We start from the raw sequence: 27,913 nt of genomic DNA on the forward strand, positions 1-27,913 counted from the left end.
AATGTGTCAGTCGTAAGCGCGATTCCGTCGCGTCGCGCACTTCGACACACCAAAAGACAGAATATCGTTTCAAACAAATTCTTTTTACAAATTTTACAAACGAGCCTGATAACAGAAAATTCTTCTATCGCGAATAATTTTAATAACATAATATTTTTTCTGTCGCGAGTGAACAATGATCAGTGTGCTTGTTTAGAAGGTGTTCTCTTTGATTTCTTGTGAAGATTTTATGACTATGTTTGAAACGTGTAAGTAATTTAGTTTCGAATGAGGATAATATTGATAAGAATTAGTTGTTAGTTTCGGAATAATTTTTGGAGAGGGGGAACTGAAATTCAAAGGAACTGACTAATTTGGAAATTTATGGAAGTGTCATCTGCCCTCATCATCAGAAAAATGAAAGAAACGAGTAACAGTAATTTGGTAAAAACAAAAGTGCAGAAATTTGCTAATATCGAATTAATTTATGTCACTGAACTATCTAAAAAATTTATTAACGTGAACTTAATTATCCGATGCTTAATTATCTGTAATAATCGGTGGAGAAATTACTATAAACAAACTTAAAACAATTTTGAAATTTTGAAATCGAAAAAATTCGACCTACCGAATCGTCTTCAGACGCGACAAAACGTCTCACAATATCATGGTTCGCGAAAAAGTGTAAATTGTTATTCAAAAGTCGACAAAACAAATATTTTTCTCTTCCAAATACTTGCTTTTGACACTTTTTTCAAAAGACAAAGCACACTTCTGTACCCTCTGCTAAAAATAAAGATCTTGAAATTTGTTATTCGACTAACTGAAAAAATGAAGTTCTACAAGGATTTCGCCTTAATTTCTTATAAACAGTACATTCGACGAGAGGAGAAAAAGAGTGTAAAGCAAAGAAGGGGAACATTTTTAAAGCATGACACAAACGCACTCGAGCGACACAGCGATTATTAATCGCATCAATTAGAAGATCGTTCTTAAAGATTCAATTCGGTTAATGAAGCAGACTATCTCTGAATAAGAATCAGCGCCGAGATGCAAACAGATGCAGTTTCCTTTAAAAAAACACTTTCGATCTTTAGTTCAACGTTTGAGGAAACTGTATATACACAAAGAATTATCGCTATCACGCTAACTTCTTATGCACTTGGCTCGTGCTACTATTTCCATTATATCAACCTGTTGGATCATCCATAGACGCAGCCAGGTTTAAGCAAATTTTATTCGAAATAAAAATAAAGAATGACAAATCGTTCGTAATGACGAATCGTTTTAACCAATTTATTACTTTTGAAATTAACTTTGTCTTCTATTAGAATCGATTTAAATTTTCGAATAATTTTTTATTTCGATTATTGCTTTCGAATAATACGATTTAATTGATAGTGTCTAACAATTTACAATTATTCCAAAGAATTTTAAAAAGTGCTGTACAACCAACAAGATAAATAATTTATGGCATTCTCATATTATACATAATAAAATACTTTATTATATTTCGAAAAAACACGCATTCGAGAATTAAATGACGCCTATACAAACCCAGAGGCGACAATGAAAACCGCCGCACAAAAATTTTCTTATGCGTAAGAGAAGCAACTTGCAATGATCCTAGACAATAGTTACATCAAACTGATTCATACTGGTTAATTCATCTTTTCTCATTGATATGCGCGTTAGCGTTCAACTCTTAGAGGATAAACTTCCTTTATGTAAATCCTAAATCGTTTCCCTTCAAAGGATAAGATCGGTGTAGCGCCCTACGTGATTTCCGGCCATGCGACAGTCTTCTGGTCTTAAATAAAATTGATCCCGTGCGTGGAGATGGATTATGAGTAATGGATTGCTTTTCATTCGAGGAATCGAGAGACGACGATAGTATTCAAATTCAGTGGATGCTGATTCGTGACCCGGATACATTAGGTGTTCGGTTAAAGTGTAATTCCTTTTCTTAGGGAAGCGTCTCCTTAACGTGTGAGCTGGGAAAAACGACTTTTGATAAGATGACTTTTAACATTTTCACGATACTCTCAATCTTCTTGATCCTGATAAGACAAAATAAAATTTGAACAATTAACTTTTACATTTGTTTTTGCAATATTCTCTGATATTTTTAACTCTAAACCAAGCTACGTTTACATCGTGTGGATCATAGATGACCAGCAACCGTTTGGATTAAATTATGTACTTCTCAAGAATAAAATGCTTCCTGTATTTTATGTGACGAAAGCTATCATCGCTGATATTTATCCATTATAAGATGGATATCATAGGATATATAAATTAGAATTAAATATTCCGAAATTAAGTAACCTGAGTCGAGTTTAAAAATACATTGTCATATTGTCGATCGTAAGATTCGAGACATGTTGATTCAGCCTTTGTAATTTTCAAGCCTACACGGAAAAATATAACATTACAAGATTCAGATTTTCAACCATTTGTTCGTTTTATTTAATCTCATTCGTTTCAATTTAATCAAGTTTATATCCATAAAAGAAAAGAAGTGAGAAAATCATTTCTCAGAAAAATGAAACGTTGTTGCTCTAAAAATATAACGAAATCAGTGAAAAAAATAATAGCAGTAGAACCTTCTGGTTTTTTTTATAAGAAATGAAACAAAATTTTCTTGAAAAACGATATTCTGTTCTTCTTTTAAAATTACTTTTCAAAGAAGTAACATCAATTACACGAACGTAGTTATTGTGTGGCGTTATGACTTTACTACGGAATATTACATTTTGTTATAGAGTCAGAAACTACATTTTTATTATACGATAACTTTTTATTTCTATTTCGATATGAAGGAAGAGTTTAAATTTACTCCACATTCACTTTAACTAGGTTAGCTTGAAAAAAATTTTATTGATTTTTGAACCGTTTAATTAATCAGGAATTCTAAGGAAGAAAAAGAAGTAAGAAATTTGATTGCTCATTACGTAAATGGAGAGCAAGAATTCTCTTCCTTTTCTTCGAGCCTTCGCTTTAAAGCCTGCTCGCTACAATGACCTACTCGCCAGGTTTGCTCGATATATCGATTTTCTGAGGACAACAGGAGTGTTCATGAAGAGCTTGCTACCTTGCTGTTTCAAAATAAGGAACTCGTCTACTGTGATTCGCAAGTGAAATAATATGGAAAGTGAACTAAATTGTTCGATTGCCTGAGATGCGAATTTACCTTACTTGTGCGTTTTTGAATTATTTAAGTGAAACGCGTTAATGTTTCTTCGGACAATTAGTAACGAAATTAAATCAGTAGGCTAATAATGAAATTTCAAAAATGTTCTGCTCAATTCCGAGGCTCGAGTTTGTTGTCATTTGCCAATCTTAATGTTCGTAAGGATTTTGTATTAGAGTTCCATTTAAATCGATAAATTTCGATTTTGGTGCTTCAAATTCGATAATCTTGGTATTTAAATCTACTGAAACCATATTTATTCGTAGGTGCGTTAAATGGTTTCATGAGAGGAACTTTGGTATTTCTAAAATGAGTCTTATTCGGGTCACGGTATTCTAGAAGCTGTACATGTAAGTTCATTTTTCTCATAAAGAAAATTAGAAATTTAAAAGAACTTTAAATTCAAGAAACAGTATTAAAAATTTCGGAAAATATGAATGGCAAATTAGTCTGACGCTGTAATTATTCACATAAATATATTCGATACGAAAAGAGTAAAGGGCCATTTATGAATCTTCCACGATAATTTTTGAAATTTTATTCGAAAAGTAAAACTTCACGTTAGACCGTTCGAAAATTTCTCTCTTAAATTAATGATGAAATATAAACCAACGAAAACCAGAGGTTAAAGAGATAAAGGGATTATGCGAAAACGTATTGTTGGTTACGGGGTCGCAATGGAAGTCAATAAACCATGACGAGTAAGAGACGTGTAACAGTCGGAGTGGTATTAATAAATTAGTGTCTAGTTGCTACAAGCAGCGGCAACGGCAGCAACAGGAGCATTAACAGAAGATGGTGGAATAACAGATAGGAAAAAGGAAGAAGAATAGGAAGAGGTGGCGACAATGATGGAAACGAAGATGAATAGCAACGCACTTTCGATTCACTTTCTCGCATGTTTTCCAGCTGTTTAGTCCCTTCAAGGTGCGATTCATATTGAACTTGGAAACATTCTATTATGTATACTTTATATGTATAATCAATAATTTTTTATGTTAACCATTTGTAATATATTTTGAGAAACATTGAATGTTTTGGAAAAGTGGCATTTCTTGACAATTTCTTAATCTAATAAATTCAAATAAAATATTTCTAACACATTTTTGCAAGTATTGAAACTCTTGGAAAAACAAAACTTTTTTTATAAATTTTGATTCATAAATTAAACTTTTCGTCAGAGACATATACCTGCTAAGAATAATCAGTGAACATGTTGAAATACCGAATACCGATATTAATAGCTACAGAATAGTTACAGAATATATTGACCTATTCTTGCTTTGTATCATAGTAATCACGAGTCCGTTACAGTACTCTTATAGAACATTTTCCTCTTATTTATGTCTGTAAACAAAGTTTGGTCAGAAAAACTGGGCACCCTATATGATTATCAACGACAGTTTTGTTATGATGGAATTGTATTTATCTGAACCATGTAGGTACTTCGTGTAATTGGAATTTATTGATTATACATACCATTATCCACGATTGCTCGTTCGAATAATAGGGATTTAGTTAATCAAACATTAAATCAAATTTTCCTGCAATTAATGGATTTCAGATAAACGTAGTTCTATTATATTAAATGATTCAATTGCGACAACGAGATTACGAAAATCACTGACCATGTTAAACATAACAATTTCGTTCGACAAGGCTAAAACAAACAATTGAAGGGCAATAGAAAATTCTTGCTTCTTTCACATCTGCCCTGTTTCTTTTTTAAAATTCAACAACTCGTAGATCAAAATACAATTTCATCTTAAACAATTTCGTCCTAAAACAATTTCATCAAACAAAAAATGGAACGAAAAGATCGAATTTCTGCTTGCTTCCTTTCCAACTCGAAGCCCAAAAACTTACAAAAATGACACGTTCAAAAGCACACTCGTATCATAGCAAATCGACCGAAACTAACATCACACAAACATCCAGCCAACACCAACAAACACCTACATTCGAGTGCTCGCGATTAAGGCCATAGTTACAGCGAATGCGTATTCAGACGAACTGGCGTTCTGACGAACGAAACATCTGAACACTACGACGCGTACACTTATACAAATCTACAGGGTGGTTGGTAACTGGTGGTACAAGCGGAAAGGGGGTGATTCTACGCGAAAAAAGAAGTTGAAAATACAGAATAAACATTTTTTTTATTTCTTTTTTAATTTTTTTAAAAATCTACAGTGAGATCCGTTATAACGAGACGTGATAAAGTGCACCGAGCGAAAATTCAAAGTCGATTTTCTCGAAAACAAAGCCTCAAACGAAAAATTTTTATTCTATATTTTCAACTTCTTTTTTCGCGTAGAATCACCTCCTTTCCGCTTGTACCACCAGTTACCAACCACCCTGTATATACATACTTTTAATTATTGAAAATAATAAGAATAATATAAATTGTCGATTGCGTCGACACATTGAGTTCGTCAGAACATCGAGTCGTCGAAATATGCATCCGCCTTAATCGTAGCCTAAAACTCCACCCAATACAGTCTGTCCCACAAGAGTGGCGTACTGGCGATATCCACGAAAGTTTATATCTAATGAGACAAAGATCGAGTTTATATCTAACGAGGTCCTATCGAATAAACCTTGCCTTATAATATTTCAATTTCGTTTAAAGTCTACATTATTGAAAGATTATTGAAAGATGCATATGTTTGAAGCTATCGTCTACGATGACACTGCGTTGGACTAATCGTCCGAGTCATCCGATGCAGATCTCAAAAAAAATGTTTGGTATTACGAAGTCCAAATTGAAAGATGTTTTAAAGTCAAGAACTCTAATAAAAGAAAAATATATTCGCGCGTTCGTAAAATATATAGGGTACTACCTGTATCCGTATCTGTGGCAGGCTGAAAAATGAGTAGAAAGCGTGCCGAAACTTTGCCAAATTCTCCAATTTGCCAATCGATAACACAGAAAATTGAACGTGTTATTAAGTAGAAGCGTATTAATAGTTTAAGTGTACTATCGATCCATACAAAATTATTTGCAATTATATTTACTTTTGCTGAGGTTTATATTAAAATCCATATTAAATTTTGTACAAATATATTCATTTTCTCTGAGATATCGCCAATACGCTCTCGTAGGACAGACTGTACTCCTCTGGCGTTTATCCCTCGACCAACGTTGATGAATCGATTGAAAATCTTTGCGGCGGGTTCCTCGAAGCGACTGGAATCATCTCGATGCGATCGGCCGTTCGCGATGCCGACGAAGAAGGTGGCATTGTAAGAGCGCCTCTGATCGTTGATCGAGAAGGTGGCAGAGTGTCGCGTTCGAACGAAGAAGAGGAGGAGACGCTTATCGTGGCCGGGCCGTGACGGTGCGTGGCGGCGTGTGCACACGCGTGTCGTTCGTGTGGGATCAGATTATCGGTGTGTCAGTGCGAAAGAAGACAATTGACTCGCAGCCGCCGTCGTGCTTGCCGGGGGCCTTCTGACGTCACATCCTGTCCTCTAGCTAGTCGCGATCTCGTTTGGACCACGGCACATCAAGGTACGCAGATTCGTGCGTCCTCAATGTTTGGACGCAGAAAACTGTCACAGACCGGCCTAGCACGTGAGATCCGACCGCATCTCGCCGATCTGCTCGATCGTTAAACTTTGTCTTTTCCTCTTTTCCCATCTTCGTACTTGCGCTTTGCTCTTCTTCCACGAAGCGACCACACAATTCAAAACGTGAAACGTGCAGAATGAAATTGGAGGATGTGGGTACAGGAGAAACCTACTTCGAGAGTGATCTGTTTCGGTTGGATTTTTTATGTGCATTATGGGCGGGGGAGCGCCGTTGAGAGCGGTGGCTAGGAAAGTGTGTGGTACGGTGAAAACCGAAGAAAGGACTAATTAGAGTGTGTAATTAAGTTGAGTTTCCGGGACAGTGTGTCAGGTGTGAGTAGCAGTCCAGATTGATATTAATGATCCTTGTCGATGGAAGTGCGGATTTGAGATTGGTTTTTAATTAAATTTTTCGACCGTTTATTTGAGAGTAAAACTGATGTACCATAATTCAACTATTCAGTGACCGCGCTAATTAACTACATTTTTTAAATTTTGATATCACGGTAGATTAATTTCTTAATTTTCTTCATTTCTTCGTATTCTTAGATTCTTCAGAAATAAGACGATTAATATTGATGGAATTGGTAAGCTTAGTTTTATATGGATCAATTGGATTTCGTTGAAACACGTATGTATTTAAATCGTTGTTTAAAATTAAGTACCGATTTTTCTGCATTTCCTAAAAATGATTTGCAAACAAGATAGATCGATAAAAATAATACAAATATTTTCATTCACGAACGTTCCTTTCGAAATTTTCTTTACTTCGGAAATCGTCGTTGATAATGGTGCTACATTCTTGATTAAGATTAACTCTCTGCTCTCTTACCTGATACTATTCTTATTTTCTAAAAATAGTTACTAAGCGTTTGTTTTTAAATTAATGAAAGTAACATCACGATCTTTTTAAGACGAAATTTTCAGCAATGATTTTTGCTATACCATGCACTCTGTGCATTTTTGCACCTTTAAAACTAAGATGCACAAACATCTGAAATCTACCAATAACAATCCTAGATTTCTTGTTGAAACTATTTGTTTAACTGTTCACATTTCCCAAAAATTATTCCTAGAAACGGTTATACGATAGATGTATAAAAATAACACCAACATTATTTTAACTACTCGATATTTTTTGCAAAACAGTTCTAGCACTCTGTTCTCTCTCTCACATTTTCCAAAAATTATTTCTAAAAATTATCAAGCTATAGAAACTAATAAAAGTAACTCTGGAATTATCCTAACTTATCCGGCATTCTCTATACGAAACCTTTTTTACTTTCAACAATCCACAACAACAGCATTCTCTAAATAAAACACGAAATACTAGATGAACGTTGCCCGATTTTTCAGCAAGAAAACAACGATGATCGACCACAAAAGATGGATCTTCAGAATCCTCGTTTGGGCATACGTTTACGCGATCGTTTCAGCGAATTTAACAGATTCGTCAGAGATCGATCTGTCTAACGAAATGGACACGTCCACTACCACGAAGAGGACGTTTCCTGACAGGTGTCTCGTGAAAACTGAACCAGGACCATGCAAGCAGAACGTTCAGAAATGGACGTTCATCAAGACTGAAGGGAAATGCAGGACTTTTCTTTACGGTGGCTGCTTAGGAAACGAGAATCGTTTCAATTCGGAAGTCGAGTGTCTTTACCATTGCGTGGGTGGTCCTGAACGTAAGGAAATACTTTGATTACTTTTGTCATTTATTCAATTATTTGAATATCGTGATTGGATAATGTACTAGAAAGAGATGAGGCAATTGGAAGGTACAAACCGATTAGTATAAAAATACAAAAATAAAAAGAGATAGTAAACTTCTATTAACATCGATACTTCCAGAATAATCAATACGTCCAATTGCTAATTTTTTACAGAAATTTTATAAATTTACAACGATGCATTTTTAGGCGTTTGAATAATTTTTTTTTTTTTTGTATAACATGTGAATGAAATTTTTTCTCCTTGTATTGCACATTCTTTTTTATATAATCAACTAGAAAAATCTTTGCACGGTTTGTCTCCTGAAAGAGACAGATATCACGCAAAATCGTAGAACGCAGTAAACTAAAAGATGCCACGGAAAATTTTTCCATGATTTAATTTTGATAAAAACTTGGTGCCTTTCCAGAGAAAATGTAATTCTCGTGGTATTTTTACTGAATTTCTCGTTTCTTAGATACACTGCCACCTTATTTGATCACAAAGGGAAACGTATTTGTAACGAGCACTGCAACCACGAACACACTGCCTTCTACCACGGCCATCACTCCACGACCAACGTTTACACCGCCGGAACCAACAAAACCACCTGTACCAAAGTACAAAAGAGGAAAGGTGAACTAACTTCCCTAAATCTGCCTCAAAATCTATGGCATACGATACAAATATATTTAATTTGATTGAGACAAATAATTCAAATATTTCATAATATCACGGCATTAACTATAATTAATCTAATAATTCATCGCTTAACAAAGGAAATAATTAGGATAGCAAATTTGTTAACGAGAGTACACTCAAAGAATTACTCGACAGGAACTAACTTTCATGGAGTCTGGCTACGAGAAGACTTTTATGTTCGCGCAAAGTAACACATTTATTCAGCTGGACGGTAGCGGTATAAAACCTTTTCAACTTCGGTGAGTAATCTTAACTATGCTTCAAAGAATTTTAAATTGTACGCATGAATCACACGAAGGACAAACTGATTAACGACATTAGTATATAAATCCTTCCGTATCTTTAACATTGAAATTGAGAAATCTGTAAAGAATGGGATCGATCAGTTCCACTTTTGAACAATTTATATAATCAAGCCAATGTCGAGTTATCAATCTCTTGGCACAAAAATACAAGAAATCAACGTTAATAGGAAAATCCTGATCCACTATTTTAAATATGGCTCTAATTTGCAGACTGTGTCGCGAGATATCTTTCAAATTTCGCACGAAATTACCCCATGGTCTGCTGGTCTACCACAGCGTGAAGGATCGACCAGAGAGCTTAGACCCTTATGCTCTGTACGTGATCGTAGAGAAGGGCCAGCTGAAAGTGGTGCACGTGTTCGGAAAGCGGTCAACCAGCCTGACTGTCGGCGAGGGGTTGAACAGGGACGAATGGCATAGCGTTCTGGTGAGAATCGACGTCCACGGAGCGAAATTGATCGCCAGGGTGGACGATAAACAGGAGGAGACGACGCTCGAAGTTCTGGAGCACGCAGTCAATTACGGAGTGTCCGAAGAACTCGCGTCTGTCGTCCTTATTGGAGGTAATGAAACTTATTTTTTACTTTTGATTTACTGATTTCTGATTATATATCTTTAACGGAAGTTTACGCGTGAAGAGTTTAACGAAGTAAACGTACATAATATGTATAGAGACCTACCCAATACGTAGATACCTACGTGGTACTCACTAAAAGAAGCTTAGTTAACCGTACAATTTTTAATGAGTTTCCGTATTTCTGTTTGTAATTTGCATTCGATTAATTCATATACTTTAATATCACGATCGGTTCTTCCTCTATAAAAAATGTCCCGAAATATTTAAATTATTGCTAAAGCCAAGAAAAAGAAGAGACGATCTTGTCGGAAAACTCAGCCAATAATTTCAACTGATTCTAAGTCGCTAATAGTCCATTGATACAGCTATAAACAGTGAGAATTAGGAACAATAAGAAAGGAAACCTTAGAATATATTAAATCAGTTTTCTCACGAATTACACAATTTTCGTTAGGGTTGAGTTCCGAGGAGAGGCTGCACGGCGTGAAGTATATAATAGAATCGTTTGTTGGCTGCATAAGAGATATGGTTCTCAGCTCAGGCAAATCGGCCAGCGATTTGTTGCCCATTCAGCCTCTGATTGCCACGAAGCACGAAAATGTGAAAGAGGGCTGCATAGACAAGTAAGAGACTCGTTGAAATATATTACGATAATTGTTATCGCTATGTTCGAATGATTCGCTTGATAAACAAATTTCAGATGTAGGACACGAGAGAATCTCTGTTTCATCTCGAGCCAATGTGTGAACCACTATAATAGTTTAACTTGCGACTGCTTTGGGACGAAGTACGAAGGAGAACGATGCGATGTATACAGTACGTAAAAAGAAAATAGTCCTTCGTCGTTTACTTACATCAGGAAAATAAATAACTCGCTTATAAAATGATAATTTTATATTTGATCATAGTTATAATTATAGGATTTTTATTTATTTAGAAATATTAGAAATTAAAGTTTCCAATGATTTCTATCCTATATGATAAGTTTATTGATAGATAGAATTTATTATTTATGGTTCACCCGATATTTCCTAGGCCATTTATCCACGATACTACATAATAAAATTTTATTTCCATGAAATATAAACGTACAGAATTTTTGTTTCTCGAAGAGTCGAAAGAATTTCATATATTTAATTTAATTATTGACCGTGTCTCTAGGATATGAACGTAAACAATATATTTTAGCTACGAAGGATTAACATATAGAATTTAGACGCAAACTTTTGTCCAAACTTTCTGATACATCTTGTATAAAAGAATGATATATTTCAGCGGCCACGATCTTAACATTAAGAGGTTCTTCATACGTCTCGTTCCGCGTTTACGATTGGAAGGACAGAGTTCACTCGTCTGTGAACAGGATAAGCCTTGCATTCAAGGTACTTAATAAAGAAATTTTTATCTCCATCCGTAAAGAAATTTCTCTAATATTTCTATTAACTTTTATAAAGACAAAATGGGACGACTCGGCTTTATTTTACGCGTCTGGTGAAATCGATGGGACGCCACACTACATAGCAGCATACATCATGAATGGATCAGTTCACGTTGCATTAGACTTCGGCCACAAGTCGAAGATCACGACGAAATTAGGCGATTATATCACCTCGAACCATTGGAATAATTTAACGATATTTCATAATGGATCTTTGGTCTTCGTTAGTTTGGACGATGAAATCAAAGTGCTTGAAATTCCTGGCGAGAATTATAATATGATCATCGATCCTGAGATCTACATTGGCGGTGGTCCTGAATTGCACAAGAAGAAAGGCCTTCGGTCGTATAATAATTTTGCAGGTACGAATCTTTGTCAATTATTATAATACTTAAACTACAGCCAGTTACTTTGAAATTTTATATATCAAATCAAGGTGATTTCCATTTTCACTAGAAAAATTGTAAATTATTCATCCGCTACGCGATTAAGAAATATCAATTTCTCTCTTCTATATATCACTTTATCAATTTACTTTTCATAACTTTTTAAGGTGTAATACAGGGAAATTAGTCGGACAGTTACTCGAAAGAAATTTATCCTTTGAATAGGACCATAAATTCTTTAAAATTGACGACTCTTTTTCCAAGTTAACTTTTGCTCGTCTAAGACCTGTAGCGATTTTCATATTTGATATTTGATTCCTTTTTAAGTGTCAACAAATTTACATGACTCGATCACCTAAGAACATCTTGTCGCTGTCGTTTAATGATTCAGTGATCTGGATATGTTTAGAAGACGCATATTTATAACAGTAGCACATGCTCGTATGCCGACTCCAAAAGATCGATGGAAATCGATTGAATTGGTTTCAGGTTCGCTGAAGTACGTTTTCTTCAACGACAAGTCCATTATTTATGAGTTGAAACGTTCCAACCCCATGGTGCATTATATCGGTGTATTGGCGCCAGAGTATTACGAGGCAGATGTTGATGTGATTCCAATAACGTATCCGTTCGCGGACAGCCACATTTGGTGGCCAATAGCACGCACCGATTCCCTTAAACTGAGCTTCGACTTCAAAAGTTCGAAACCGGTGGCTGTGGTCGCGTCAGGGAATGTGACAAGTAATCGTAGTCTTGGATACTGGGAGGTATGTTACGGACATCTTATTCAAAAACGATAAACAAGACGAATAGATTCGTTCAGAAATATCAATTTTTCTAGTAAAGTTATAGACAAATTTTCTAGCAAAACTTGCATAGTAAAGTTATTGGGGAAGTGTTTAAGAAACTGCGATTTTCAAAAAAACTTATATACATTAATTTAGCATATCATCTATAACTTTACTCTACTATATAAATTTATACTTTGTTCGTTGGAATCCCATAAGAATTCTATTTCACACTTGCTGCCTTTAGTATCGAATTATAAGATTAGATCATTCTATAAATAATAGTGTCTCGTTTTTTAGCCAACCTTCGAAATAAAATAGAATTTAACTGTTTTAATTTTAATCCAAACGATGGTTTCATTATTATTTAAAGTTTGCTCAGATTCTTCGCATTATTCTTCCAATGTAACAAAATTTCAAGCTGACTTCCTTCTACCTCGATGTAGAATTTCGGTTAAAAAAGACATTCTAAAGTATCATCAAATTTAAACTGTCAAGTATCGTAAAGTAACAGTATCTTTAATTGCCTATTACGATTTACGAATTTACAAATGATCAGCTGCGCGTGATAAACGACGAAATTCGCTTTCAACTGATCCCGGTGTTAACGGAGAACATCACGGTATCCACCGCCGTCAAATTTCCCCCTTACAATACCTCTTGGCATGCGGTCGAATTGAATTACACGAGAGGAGAGCTCAGTGTCCTGGTGGATTACCGGAACAAACACAGCAAACTTTTCTCCATGGCGTTCGAATTGGGCGACAAAGTTATCATCGGAAGTGGAAAAAGCAACGCGGGTAAATTCAACATTTTTTTTTAGAAACTACGTGACCAGAACGTTAGATTATAACGCGTTGCACTCTGCCTCAGGTCTGGTTGGATGTATGCGTGAAATACAGGTGAACGACGAGAGAATAGAACCTAGACACGTGATCAATACCGATAGAGTGATCGGCGAGGTAGCCTTGGATAATTGCCAATTCGTCGATCCTTGTACCAGGCCGAACACTTGTGAACATCAGGGGAAATGTTCGGTGACAGAGGACAGAATTACTTGTGACTGTACAGGCACTGGCTACATCGGGAAAAATTGTCACTTTAGTAAGTGAATTTGTAGATTTATTCGAAATATTCGAAATAACGTGAAAAATTGTATTTTTAATTAATCTGGACTATCTCATCCTATGCTGCAATACATTTTTTATCGCTAGAGTATTAATTTCTGTTTTGTAAAGAAAGAAAAAAATAATAATCAAACATTACGACTACTAAAATTTTTTAAACAAATTAATCTTTCCCAAGAATGTTGAAGATCGACTGAGTAGCCAACAACGTAATAATCTATTAGGCTGTCCGAAAAGTGTCTTTCTTTTACAGACACGTCTTTTACGTTGTGATCTTTATTTTGATAGTGCAAAATGGATCATACGTAATTCGATAAAATAATATAAAACGGAAAATGTTGTGCATCCATTATTTCCTTATGTTACGCCGGGCCTCTCTACCTGGCCCAGGTCACACACCGCGGGCCAGACGGACACCAGATGTCCGCTTTTCCGTACGGCGTACCCTCAATATCCTTAAGCACCCGTCATAAACCCGAGTCACTTGCCTGCTAAGGTCTACCACGGCGAGACAAGGAAAAGTTAGTTTTTCTCACGTACGCTGCAACTTTCCTCCCACTAACCACTTTCTCTCGAGGGCGGTTAAGACCCTTCGTTTAACCAATTAACAGCGAAACCTGTTTCCCTCACTCTCTTAACTAACATCGGCACCAACAAATCCGATGGTCCCGTGCGCTAGACACACCCATCCTTAGCTTTCCTCCGACACAGCATCGTCACTCGACTTCACTTCTTCTACATCGTTGGAAAAGTCAACTACTAAGTCTACCGCTAATGCCCATCGGGCAGTCTAAGCATAACGCGAGAGTCGGTCTCGGTATTGTCGAGCATACATTTCCTCTCCTAAATATCTTATAGTGCTACGTCCACTAATACACTAAATCTAATTATAAGAGTCCTGCTCTAACGTACATATGTATCTTATCTTTGTGCGATAAGTGATTATCTATCTATCTATGCTCATCAGTGTGATCTAAGTGTTGGAAATATATAATTTATAATTCTGTGAATCACAGTGTTATCCAACCTCAATCACCCCTATTATCTCAACGGAAATCAGGGGATCGATCAATTCGTGGTGTCGATTGTTATAATCGCAACGGGGATTTACGACCCCCGTTGACGTCTCTCCTAGCGGCTACGTCTCCCCGCGATTGGTCGAAAAAACACCTTATAAAACGAAAGAAACTTTTCGGACGACCTAATATTATAGCGTAATAATCTATCGTGGTAAAAGAATTAATAACGCGAGTAAAAAATGATACAAAAATATGTAAAATTTCAGCTATATACAGAAAAACCTGCGAGGAGCTAGCGTTATTGGGATATACCCAGGACAGAGCTTACACAATCGACATTGATGGAAACGGTAGATTCCCTCCAGCGAATGTAAAGTGCGAGTTCCAGTCTATCGAGGACTCGACAAAGACTATAGTAGAACACAATCTGCCCTCGCAAGTCGATGTTAGATCCACTGCAGAATCCGATTTTTCTTTCGACATCAAATACAGAGAGTTCACTGCAGAGATGCTACAAGAATTGATCTCACATTCGTTGTACTGTAGTCAATACATCAAGTACGATTGCTACAAAGCGCCATTGGAATTGCATAGTGCTACGTGGTTCATTAGCTCGAAAGGAACCACCGTAGACTACATAGGAAATGTGACTAGGGGATCCTGTCCTTGTGGAAGTGAGTATTAGACTTTCACATATTCTATTCGTTATTCGTTAATATAGAAATTAATTATAGCACTCTGTTCATTATATAAAAACCATATTTTAACGAGAATCCATATAATATAAAACGTTTCAGGATGAATTAGTGACTTTAATTATTTCAATCGCGTGATTTTCCGATTTATACGAGACACGAGAAATCTTTATTTAGAGAAACTATGCAGCACAGAAGGGTTAAAAGTGCTTTTTATACTTCGTAAAATAAAGAAGTGAAACAACAATTATCATAAGAAATACTTGAGATTTGATATCATAGCAAACGTTATAACGATTTTATATTTCGTATCTTCTACGTAGAAATGGAACTTTCGTAAATAGAGTTCTATTACATTTTTGATTGGAAATTATCGTAATAATCAATAAAGCTGGCAATGCATTAATATTAATGAAATATCGATTTCACATTTATGTTTAGTGAACAGGACATGCGTCGATGCAAATCTAAGCTGTAACTGTGATGTTCTCGCCGGAACCGCAGGAAAATGGCTATCTGACGAAGGATATTACGAAAGACCAGACTCCTTAGGCATCACCAGTATGGTGTTTTTGCAACAAAAAGATCTCGAAGACGATGCACAGGGACGAATTACCTTGGGACCGTTAGAATGTGTCGAAACTAGTAAGCGATGTTTCTTTATCAAATTAAATTAAACTGTTTAGAGTAATTGGTTCATTAGATTCAATAGCTCTCATGACGCATCTTTTACATTCTACACCGATTCGTAGATTTACAAATTTAATCGCACTCGAGAATTGTTAACTATCGTTAATTATTACGTTCGTTAATTTTTAGATACACAGAAATACGTTGTCACTTTCACGACCTCGCAATCATACATCGAAGTGCCTGGTTGGAGGAAAGGAGATATAGCATTCAGTTTTCGAACAACTGGAGAAAAGGCCATTCTTCTGTATCAACCACCAATTAGAAGCAATTATCCATCCTTCATGGTTGCTTTGACTTCAGAATTTCGATTGACGTTTAACTTCACTCTAAATACTGGTACTATCAGGGAGTTAGAGGTGCAGAGCATAAGAAAATTGAACAATGGCGACTGGCAAAAAATCTGGATCGACTATAATGATTATCACGTTAGATTCATGATCAATACCGACTATCAAATGGTTGAGTTGTTACCTGAAGAAGAGTTTGGGCCATTCGAAGGTTCTATGTTTATTGGCGGAGCCACCGCGTGAGTATTCTTTTTTAAAGTGTCTTTTAAAAAAAAAAAAAGAAATATAGGAATATTTAAAGAACGAAAGGTTTATGGATATTAAAAACATTACGAGAATGAGACTGAATATTAAAACAGTAAAATATTATAAACTATTGGAAATGTTTGAAAATTGAGAAAAGGAGGGAGAACAAAGTACTGTAGAAAAATTAGAAACCTTTCTCAAAAATACCTTAGAAGATAACAAAACCCACGAATTGTTAATGCTTATCGTGGAAACCGAATTACGTATTGTGTTAGTTTTTCGTGTATAGTATATTCTCTCGTTTTCGTTAATAATCTCCCAGCTGATGCAACGCTGATTAAACACTAATTGAGAAATAAATATGCGAAAAATTAAAAGAACAAAATATTAGAAGAATTAGAGAAACAAAAGATGCTTAGAGATTTAAAAAATATTAGAAAAATGAGGCTACGAACATAGAAAATATTAGAAACTATTAGGATTGATCGTCATTTGAAATTCCATTCAAAAATGAAAAATATCTTCATAGTTTCAATGACTTGGCCAAAATAAAAGAATAAAAACCGACTCTCGTTTCTTAGAGAACACTTGAGGACTTCTTCAGTTCGTCAAGGACTCATCGGCTGTTTCCGTGGTTTGGTTGTGAATGGGGAGATTTTAGACATTCACAGCTACATGTCGGTCCATCTATCCGAGATCATAAAGGACTGCAAACCCTCCTGTCAACCGAACAAGTGTCAGAACGGTGCCAGATGTGTAGAACTGTGGAGCAACTTCGAGTGCGTCTGCGAGAACAAATGGGCTCACCTTGGCACCTATTGCGAGACGAGTAAGCTTCTGCAGCCAATTTCAAATCTCCACTGTCTCCTATGTATTTCCACATTTTATCTCTCGATTCTCGTTTTATCGATTCGATCATTTAGATATAAACAACAAGGCCTTGACATTCACTTCCCAAGGTGCGTTTCTCAAAAAGAATTATTTTGGTAAGGACGAAGAAAGCGAAGAAACGGTATTGTTGAAGAGTATACTGTTACAAAATATTCTGATCAACTTGAGGACTTATGATACTCATTCGTTGATCTTGTATGCGAATGATCACTTGAATAATTTTGCTCATCTTTACATCTCGAATGGCACCAGTATAGTGTATCTGTTCAACGCTGGTAATGAGATTAAGAACATCACCGTGGAATATCCAGGTAATTAAAAGGGATATTTTATTAGGAATATTATTTCAGAAATATTTTGGGCTCTTTATCGAACCTGCTGCAGTCCGCGAATTGTCCCAATCTTACTGTTATTTTAACAAACGGAACATAGGAAATTATCTTATTTTAAAATTTCATTTTCATAGTATCAATTTTTTGTAGTCGTATGAAAATACTATTAATAATACGAACATTAATATATTTGAATTATCGACATTTATATTTTTTGCATTAACTAATTAGCATACAAATGCTATAATAGATACAGTGGTGTTCCAATACTTTTTGTAATAATGTATAATATTGTAGCCAGTAATTTATATTATATATCTTGACATAGCAATATGTAACGTACAAGCATCTTCCAGGTGTGAACACAGGAATTTCGGTCCAAATCGCGATAATTCGGAACGAAAAATCAACGACACTTCACGTGAACGAGTACAACTCTACTCTAAACGCTACTCCAATCTTGCTAGACACGTACTCGAATAAACCTTGGATAAATCCAGAAAAGGAAGTACTGGCACCTCAGAGGCCACCAGCGCCGCCCAGCAATTACTTTCAGGTGAGATTTCAGACTTTCAAACTGAATCGAATGTATGCAATGATCAGAAATCTTACATAGGTGAATCTAGGAGGCTTCGATTCGAATGATCTGCTGAGGTTCGGCAAAGAAGATATGCAAATTAAGGGCTATGTCGGTTGTCTTCGTGGATTGATGATCGGAGAATATCTAGTTGATTTGCCTAGCCTTGCGAACGAGGCTAATCACGAGGGTAGCAAAGGAGTGCTACCTAATTGTCAGATGAAATGTGACGCTACCCCGTGCAAGAACAACGGAACTTGTACGGAAGATTTTGGAAGACAGGAGTTTTCTTGTAACTGTGAATTGACGTCGTACTTTGGGGAACATTGCGCTGATGGTGAGATATTTTTGCTTTAAGTTTATTCTTTCGAGGCTCTTTTTTTGTTTCTTTTTTGAGAAAATGATTTGAACAACAAAATTTATCCTTCTTTAATTTATGAATTATGGAGATATCTTGCAACGCGATATCATTTATACTATTTACGAGATGAAATAGTTTCTGTGTTTTATTATTAGGAAAATTAAAAATATTTTGTCCGACTCATCCGATCATTAAATAATTTAATAGATTTACCTAGTACAATGGCTGATTTATTCGATCACAAAGATGGATTTACTTCTTTTTAAAATATTGTATATATTAATTTAGAATGAATCCATCGATAGAATAAATTGTTTATAACATTTCTCATATATCATTCAGTAAAGAATAATTCGTTCGGTTTCTTTCGTTGATAGAGAGGAATTAAACATAGAAAAATTAGAAAACGTAGAAAACGATGCTGAATGTAGGAAGACAAGTGTTTTAAATTTTATGTGAAATTCTCTTTCATGTGAAACAACATTTAATTAATTAGTTATAAATATTGAGATATGAAAAATAGGCACGCGAGATATCTTCGAAGAGATCGCGTGAACGACATCATGTCATGACATGATATCTCATCTACGAATATTGCACGCAGTATTCATTAAAGTAAACAAGAAAGAAAACCTTAATAAACTTGAATCTAAAACTCATTTGCGTCGAGGTTAGAAGAGATCGTGTGTTAATAGAAAACGTTTTCACATGTCACAACGTTTAAAATGTCAATTAGTCATTTAGATACAATGCACGTCTCACCAGAAAATATTATATGCTTTTAATAAATAAATCATATACATAAAGATACGATAGATAGGATCTGAAATCTATGTTTCTTAGATATTTATTCTTTCTTTCTTATTTATATTTCGTTTATTTATTTTAGCAGATACACTAAATATTCTTATGTTTCGATACAACCTTCTTTCGACACTTCCCATAACGATACAGAGACCAATTGAAAAATAAATTAGACCAATAAAAAGATGATGTCACTTAGAGTTTTATGCGATTGTACTTAATAAAATCAATCCTGAAAAATAAAGTCATCGCTCATTTACAAATGATAAGACCTTGAACAACTCATAGATTATCTAAATACTAAAGATATAAATTGTGTTAAATAATATTAAATTACAATAATAAAAATAATTTGAAAAAATAATTTCTGCTACACTGAGAATCAACTATTACATTTGGGAATTATTACATTTCTCTAGAGATTTACAAGGATTTTGAAACTTATCAAATTCAATAATACAAAATTCGCGTTGTTTGTTAGAAAAGGGAGCAGACTTCAGTGGCGAGAGTGTTCTGCAGCGCGAGTTCGACCCGGTTGACAAAGTGAACCAAGTGAAGGTTCAATTAGCATTCTCAACTAATGATGTTCAACAGCATACCATGGTTCTTCTACTTTTACAAACAGAAAATAAGTAGGTTTTTCGTCATTTTTCTATGTTTCTAATCCGTACACTATCAATCAATATATTTTATATTTCGAATTCGTTGCAATGATAATCACGATCTGAAATCGCTCTTGAATCCTAGATGTCTTTTGAAAGATTTTTTTTTCAGAAACTACTACTTGCTGGTTGCCTTGTCGTCACAAGGTGGGCTGATTTTTGAAGAAGACAGAGAAGGCTCCGTATATGAAGTACGTTTACGTCCAGGAAGCTTCGCAAATGGAAACCGACACAGCATTTACTATGTTCGAGATAATAATACGACCACGCTTCTGGTGTGTTATTCTTGCTATTGTTTTAAAGCTTTTCCAGTTTTACAAATAGACTGAGCATTTTTATGCAAATTAGTATTCTTGAGAATTACAGAAGTATATATTCTATATCGGTAGAATATTAATTCACCTATTAAGTATTATAGAAAGCACTATACTTTGGATATTTTATATATTTTTTCATGTTACTTGCATTCCGTTTAATTTTCCACTTTCGAATTTTTTACCTAGATAAATAAAAACAGTCTATTAATAACTACTTATACAGACACGTCGATGAATACTTAAACCAAATCGCATTTGATGTAAATTGAAATGCCTTGCAACATCCGCCGTCGAATATCTGTCGAACAGATTAGATTTGACTTTAGAATGGCATACCATCTCCTAAAATGATTGACAATCCCTTTACTGATTGTAGATCGATCGCCAGCCGGTGCAAATGGTACCAATGCCAGTGTTGAAGCCGAGAGAGGACGAGGACAATAGTCCAGGCGTGACAGAAATTCAACTAGGCGGTCTGAACACGACAGATTCTCGATTCAGCGGCAATGAATACAAGGGATACACCGGCTGTCTGAGCAGTGAGTCCTACGTTAAATCAAGCCGCTATGAAAAACAAAAGTCTGTCGAAAACCGATAACAGTTTATTCGTCGACAGTAAGAGTCGAACCGTGGTTTCTAATAGAATACTGTCTTTCTTATGTTAGACAAAACGATCGTCAGCCACATTGCGATTACGAAATGACGGATACCCTCTTCTTGTAGACGTCGTGGTATCGATCAACGGAGGACCTAGCATGAAACCGCTCGAGGAATATATGCTATTTACGAAACAGGGCAGCGAAACGGTCAGGGCGACGATACTTGCTGGAGTGAGGAGCGCCCAGTGCGCGGTCTTTCACACGGAACCACGTGGCCCTGAACCACCCAGAAACGATAGCGTTGTAAGAAACTTTTTATTATCAAGTACTGTCAATAGTAAAGCATTTATTTTGATATTTTTTATATAGAAAGTCACTTAGTTAAATGCTGGTACATACCATTTTGATAGGTTCTGCGATATTAACGCTTTGACTGCCACGTTGAACATATATGACCGGCCACGGTTTCTCCTGTGACGCCACGGTGGTCATTGGTAACCGGAGCGCTTGAACTTCTTACAATTGTAAAAATTCAATGAAAATTGAGAGTTAGGGCATTTTGAATATAACCGATAAATAGAAGATACTTTGAAATAAAAAGTGCCCCATTCAACAATTAAACATTTTTATTAGAACATCAATAAAAAAAAAATGAGAATAAATCTTGCATCTAACGGCGCACTGTGTTTGCATTCATATCTTTAAGGGGTAATCTACGAATATTATTATAAACACAGCTTAGAAAATAATCGTAAAGGCTGCTTTATAATCATATAGTTGAAGTTAGGAGTGTGAACATACCTTACTATTCTATATAGAATGAGCAAATACTGTTTACTAATATCTTCTACACGTTTCAACAATATATTCTGGACGTTTTGCTTACGACGAAATAACGAATGCGAATGGTTTGTTGACATAAACGAAGCCTTGTTATAATATGTCGCTATCAAATGTTACCAAGGCACTACGGTGGTCACCCGTAACCACCAATAAGATGAACGGTTCATTGGGGAAGAATGTTGTCTTATATCATTAATTTATTATTACTTTGCCATTATATGCTTTGAATAATAAAAATATTCCCGTGGCGTCCTCATGTGATTTCGGCGTGGCAGTCACAGTGTTAAACGTTGATGGAATATAGATATTGGTAGAAGAAATCCAGTTAATGTAAACTCCGAACAAAGTTATTGTATTATTTAACTTTTACGTGCACACGTTATCTTACCAAAGAATTTTGATACAATAGCTTTCAATTAAGCTTGACGGCATAGCAAATAATAATATAGCAAGATGAAATAAGCATTAATATAATAAATATGTCAAAGGATCGCAACAGATCCTGGATGGAGGATCCTCCGAAGAGGAATTTATATAAATCGCAGTATTCCGACGCGACACAGGAGGAACAAGGTGCTGGTACTTACATCTTCATCGCATTGTGTTGCGTATTCGTTACCGCGGTGATCGGCTGCATCTATGAAGTTTGGCGAAGCGCAAGAAAGGATCGACGTCGAAGACGCGAAGCCGGGATCGCTGGCTCGCCCGTACTTTCATCCTCCGGATCTCAAAGATGGCAATCTCAACAGTATACGGATCAACTAGCTGGTGCCGTGAAAACGGTAGGCTTCAAGAACGTGACAGAAGATGAGAAAAGACCAAATGGCACGCATAAGTCCGCGGCGAAAGAGTATAAACCGCTGGCCAACGCGGAGTCGAAAGACTTAATTAACGATAAAAGGGTTCATATTAAAGGTAAGTTTAAGATCATGATAAATAAGCTGCAAATTTGTATTTGAAGGTGCAAAAATGAATAGAATGCATATATGAAATATGTAAAATGTTCAAAATATAGTGATTATTTATTTTATATATTTATTTACAATGATAATCTAGAAAATTAAATATAGAATTTTATGGTTTTCGAGGATTTCAATGTTAATCAACTTTGATAATAACAGAAAGGATTTTGATTGGTTGAGAGGTGTGAAGAGCATAATCGTAAAACATCCTAAATAGAAAAATAGAGTACAGTAATAATTTTGAACGTAATATCGTGCGTGTACTTACTATTTACTGACTACTTACACTTTCTCACTCTTCATCGATACAGAACGTCGGTTAAACGGGACTCGGAAAACCGAAACTCTATTGTAATAATAGCTCAATGAAAAGATTCGAAGATGAGCTATACATAGATAGACTACCAAGAGAATTAACGGAATTATTAGAATATAGATTATCGTAGAAATAGATTCGAAATGATTTAAAATTATGTTACAGCAGATGAAGAACCAGAGAGGAAGGAGCTCCTAGGGGTAAATACAGGCATCATCACTAAACCTCCGAAACCAAATCCATTCGTAAAGATTTTTTCTTTTTTTTATAAAAATTACGTATGTTAAGTTCTAAGCAGTTTGCCAAGTGGATTTTTCGGTAGTATCTCCATCAAGGAAAATTTTTTTTATTCAAATTGACACTATTTCACGATCAATGCGCAACAAATGTTTTATTCGTATTTGTATCTACTTTGCAGGCTCGCTTTGAAATACTTTAAAACATATCGAAATAAATAAACGAATACCTGACCACGATATTTCTTTAGCTATATAATTCTAGTAACGTGAAAAATATTTTACAAAAGAATTACTCTAGAAATTAACGTTTTCTTCTTGGTAAATCAATTCTAGTTTATATATTGTGAAATGTTCTTAGCTTTTAATTTTTACTACGAAGACGATAACATCAAATTTTCATATTCTGATTGAGCATTTGTTATTAAATATCTCAACGACATATGCTACTTTTTACGGTACGTTCCAAAGAGTGGAACGATAGAACAGAATTTATAAAAGAATTAGAATACAATAAAACGTACAAGGATTAAATATAAATTCGGTTTCTACGCATCGAATCGTTGATTTCCAGTCGATGGAAGATCTGCAGGAGGAGCCGGAACTGGAAGAATGCGAAGAAGAGGAGGCGGCTGAGGAAGAAGAAGAAGAAAAAGGAGACGATTCCAAAGAACAGAATCCAGATGAGGAGGAGAGACATCAGTTGAAAGGAGAACATACTGACGATAAAGATTTTGTCAAGTCGGTAAGAAAAACATCAAGAAGTTATTCCTTGAATAGATAGGTCTTTGTCCTTGAAATACGAATCCGGTCCGATATCGCAAGAATCTATTTTTCAAAGATCTCAAACTAAACGTGGAACTAAGCTAAATTAAGAAACGGAGAAAAGTGTTGAAAAATGATTTTCATGATTTTATTACTTTGATATTCGTATAAGTTAGTTGACCCATTAAGGACCAAGTAATGGATATAGATACAACATTATCGAGAAACATAAACTTGTCCATATAAAAAATATCGTTTTGTAAACAGAATGTACAGAAACTGTATGCATTGGAATAATAGACACTTTTCAAAGGCACGTTTACTTATTGTATCAAAAAAAAAACCTGTTTTAAGAAAAGTTTATCATATTGTAATACTACAATATTTGAATTTCTTCCATCTTCGTACTATTATATATAAGAAGAAATGGTATTGAAATAGATTCTAAGTAAAAAGGGCTAAAAAGACAGAGTTCAATAATGTAAATTGACCGGAGCAAATGTAAATGAAATGTTGCATCAACCTGAAATAGTCCTTGGTGGGTTAAACCGTTACTCGATTATATCAAAGTGAAGAAAAATTTGTAGTTTAAGGACAGATTCGATTTCACCACAAAGTAAATGTGTTCAAATTTTGTTGGATATATTCATTATTATTTGGCTGCGATGTGACACACCAGTGTTATTCATATCCATCTATCATACATTTGTTATTTATCTCTGTCAGCTTTGTATGTACGTCCCTTATCCTTTCTTTTTTATATATATAAATACAAATATAAATATGCAATATTGATTATGTTATACGAACAACGAATAAAACATCCTTAAGGAAATCAATTCTAAAACGTTGTGCCATCTCACTCCTCGTAAACCCACAAAACACATGAAAGAAAATTATACCATAATACCCATAAAAGTCCTAAGACACATAAACATCATTTTCTCGGCAATCAATTAGATCATCATGTCATATGGAACATGAATAAAAAGAAAATCGAGAATAATTCGAAAGTTTCGAATGCGGACGAACATAATCGAAAATATATGTATAATAATTTCAGCCGGAAAATTCGTCTAGGATAAGTGTTGAGGAGAGTGTTGACTCATTAAACAACAATCCCGAACACGATGACACGAAAACGCAGTACGAAGCCTAGAGGTATCAGTGTTATCGTAAAGCTTGTTGCATCGTTTGTTCTTATGATCGTTCATTTGCTTTCTTCATTCTATCCATAATGTAATTTCCGTTCGCCTACTACGATAGTATAATAGTAGATGTAAAGTGAATCCTTCTATGCATCGTGTGTATGTTTTATTTAAAATATTGATGCGAATTACACGACATTGGAATACCTAATATTGCATGATTTAATGCGACTTATCTGCAAGAAAAATTATCCTTTATGCTCTTCGTGTACAATGGTGTGTACAAATTTCCAAATATATCTTTCATTCTATATTCCACAAGCAGTATTGTGGAGGATTTTAACTAATATTATATAACTATGTCATAATCTTTTACTTGTTATACCATCATACCCAGTATTAGTTAAAATTCTTTTAAGCATAGCTTCTGAAATATAAAGTGAAAAATCTATCTGAAAATGTTTGCACAACAGCGTATATTGCATTTTTATTATATTAGGCCATAGCATATGAAAATTTATTACTCCTTTTTTTATTGAAACAAAAACGTATGTGTTCGCCTATCATCAGGAACAATGTTTGAATCGATATATCTTTGCTATTGAGATATATGTACATATAACAGTGACTAATATTCATTAGACTGCAGAATAACTAATAGGAAAAAAGCAAAGAGAATAGTAAAAAAAGTATCTAGCAGTACTTTAGTCAAAAAATCCCTATACGAGATTTGTATACTAATCCAATTTTCTATAATTATATATTAAGTACAGAATATCATTACATTATAATGATGTTCAATTTCATATAAATTATGTTGCGGGCCAAGAATGTATTTCGTGATACAATCTGCATACATAAAGGAAGGAATATTATAAGAATTAATGAAATAAATATTACAGTGCTCAACAAGTAAATTACTTTTTTTCGATAATTTTCTCTTTTTTTTATAAAAATTGGAAAAGACAATATTACAACTACAGTAAGTAAGGATGAACTTTAATAAATAATGAACTTTAAGAAAATATTTGAAAAAGATATTCAATTGCATGAATGAAACTACGTATTTACCAATTTTTAGCGACAAATAATATGAAAATTTAAAAATTAACTAGAAGGAAAGTAATCTAAAAATTTAAAATTATAAAGATGCATCAATCAATATTGCATGAATCATAAGTATAATGGGAGAAGGATCGATACAGTACATTTGAGTGCATGTTGCATTAAAAGAAATATTTTTATCATAATTTCTACAGCGACTTTCATCCTGTTTTAAGTTCTTCCATTGTTACTTGGAATGAAATCGAAATAATATTTTTTCTATCTAAGATATTGAAGTTGAAAATTACTTAAAACAAGTTTAATCTTATTTAGGCCATCACACTAAATGGTATTGGACAACGAACGACAGTCAAAAATTTTTCTGCAGGTCAGTATTAGCTTAATTACTTACGAGAAAATTATAATGTGTTAATAAACAATATAATAAAAAAAACATTGTCCCTGTTTCCATATTCCATAACTAAAAAAACTGTATTTTTTACAGTTTATTGCCTTAGAAAATTAAAACTTAAAAGTATAAAAAAATAAATATAATATAAACTTGCCATTTTTAATAAATTTGTAAACTAATTGATATATCATTACAAAACCAAAAGATGTTATATACGCTATATAAACAAAATATAAACAAAATAAATATATTTTAATCTAGCAACTACAATTAAAGAAAATAAGAAAGTATAATTTTCCCCCAAGAAGTAAGCTTCTTTCGGGAGCTCTGGTCGATTGTTATACAATTATACAGCTTTAATATCTATTCCTAATATATTACTTACTTTGAGAATCTTTACGTGTACCTTTCTAGATTCTGCAAGGCGTTTCATTTTCAATCTACAACCAATCTATTTACCGGACGATCGGAGAATATTTGGATGTCCACTGAACTATGTTGGTATTGGAGAATATCAATCAAGAAATAGAAATTCCGTTGAGTCAGTATTGTCTTTGGATTGATGCTTCCCGAATATATACGAGAATTGTTAATTTCACGCCATGTGCATTGTATACGCGAGCATAACTAATTTCAAAACAAATGCGAAATAAAAGAATCCATATGTGTGACGATATACATACATACAATAACGAATGTTCATTAAACATTTCATGATAGTTTCTACATTCGCGAATACAAGAATCTATAATTTATTTTAAAAATATGTAATACTTACTGTTTGGACGTTAATATAGGTTGACACCAGCAATTTTCGCTGTTTTTTCATACTATATGTTGACAGATGTCGATTAAAGAAGCCCGTGAAAAGTTGATGCGTTTATTGAAAAAAGGAAACAATAAAAATTATTTCTGATACGTTT

At 34.5% G+C, this 27,913-nt stretch overlaps 1 protein-coding gene across 10 annotated transcripts; it reads left to right on the forward strand.

Annotated features, from left to right (window-relative positions):
- On the forward strand, positions 1-27,908 carry axo (axotactin). 10 transcript variants are annotated; one of them, XR_013059857.1, is made up of 29 exons: positions 3,702-4,099; positions 8,102-8,433; positions 8,937-9,094; positions 9,296-9,399; positions 9,676-10,028; positions 10,497-10,665; positions 10,743-10,858; positions 11,318-11,424; positions 11,497-11,842; positions 12,356-12,633; positions 13,214-13,454; positions 13,528-13,758; positions 15,067-15,474; positions 15,937-16,140; positions 16,315-16,714; positions 17,303-17,550; positions 17,645-17,923; positions 18,301-18,500; positions 18,561-18,858; positions 20,168-20,318; positions 20,461-20,623; positions 21,042-21,204; positions 21,389-21,567; positions 22,596-23,022; positions 23,551-23,630; positions 24,196-24,366; positions 25,450-25,547; positions 26,912-26,966; positions 27,405-27,480. XR_013059857.1 is itself a non-coding variant. In XM_033348570.2 (28 exons), the coding sequence occupies exons 2-28, from the start codon at positions 8,115-8,117 to the stop codon at positions 27,551-27,553; spliced, it is 5,997 nt and encodes a 1,998-aa protein (XP_033204461.2). In that variant the 5' UTR covers positions 1-248; positions 8,102-8,114; the 3' UTR covers positions 27,554-27,908. The 10 variants fall into 10 exon arrangements, 9 of the variants coding, with proteins under 9 accessions (XP_033204461.2, XP_076479744.1, XP_076479745.1 ...); XM_033348570.2 differs by lacking the exons at positions 3,702-4,099; positions 25,450-25,547 and adding an exon at positions 1-248 and having other exon boundaries at positions 27,405-27,908; XM_076623628.1 differs by lacking the exon at positions 25,450-25,547 and having other exon boundaries at positions 3,699-4,099; positions 23,554-23,585; positions 27,405-27,908.
- The last annotated feature ends 5 nt before the right edge of the window (positions 27,909-27,913 follow it).

Source organism: Bombus vancouverensis, chromosome 13 (genome assembly GCF_051014615.1).
Source record: "Bombus vancouverensis nearcticus chromosome 13, iyBomVanc1_principal, whole genome shotgun sequence".
Taxonomy (NCBI): domain Eukaryota; kingdom Metazoa; phylum Arthropoda; class Insecta; order Hymenoptera; family Apidae; genus Bombus; species Bombus vancouverensis.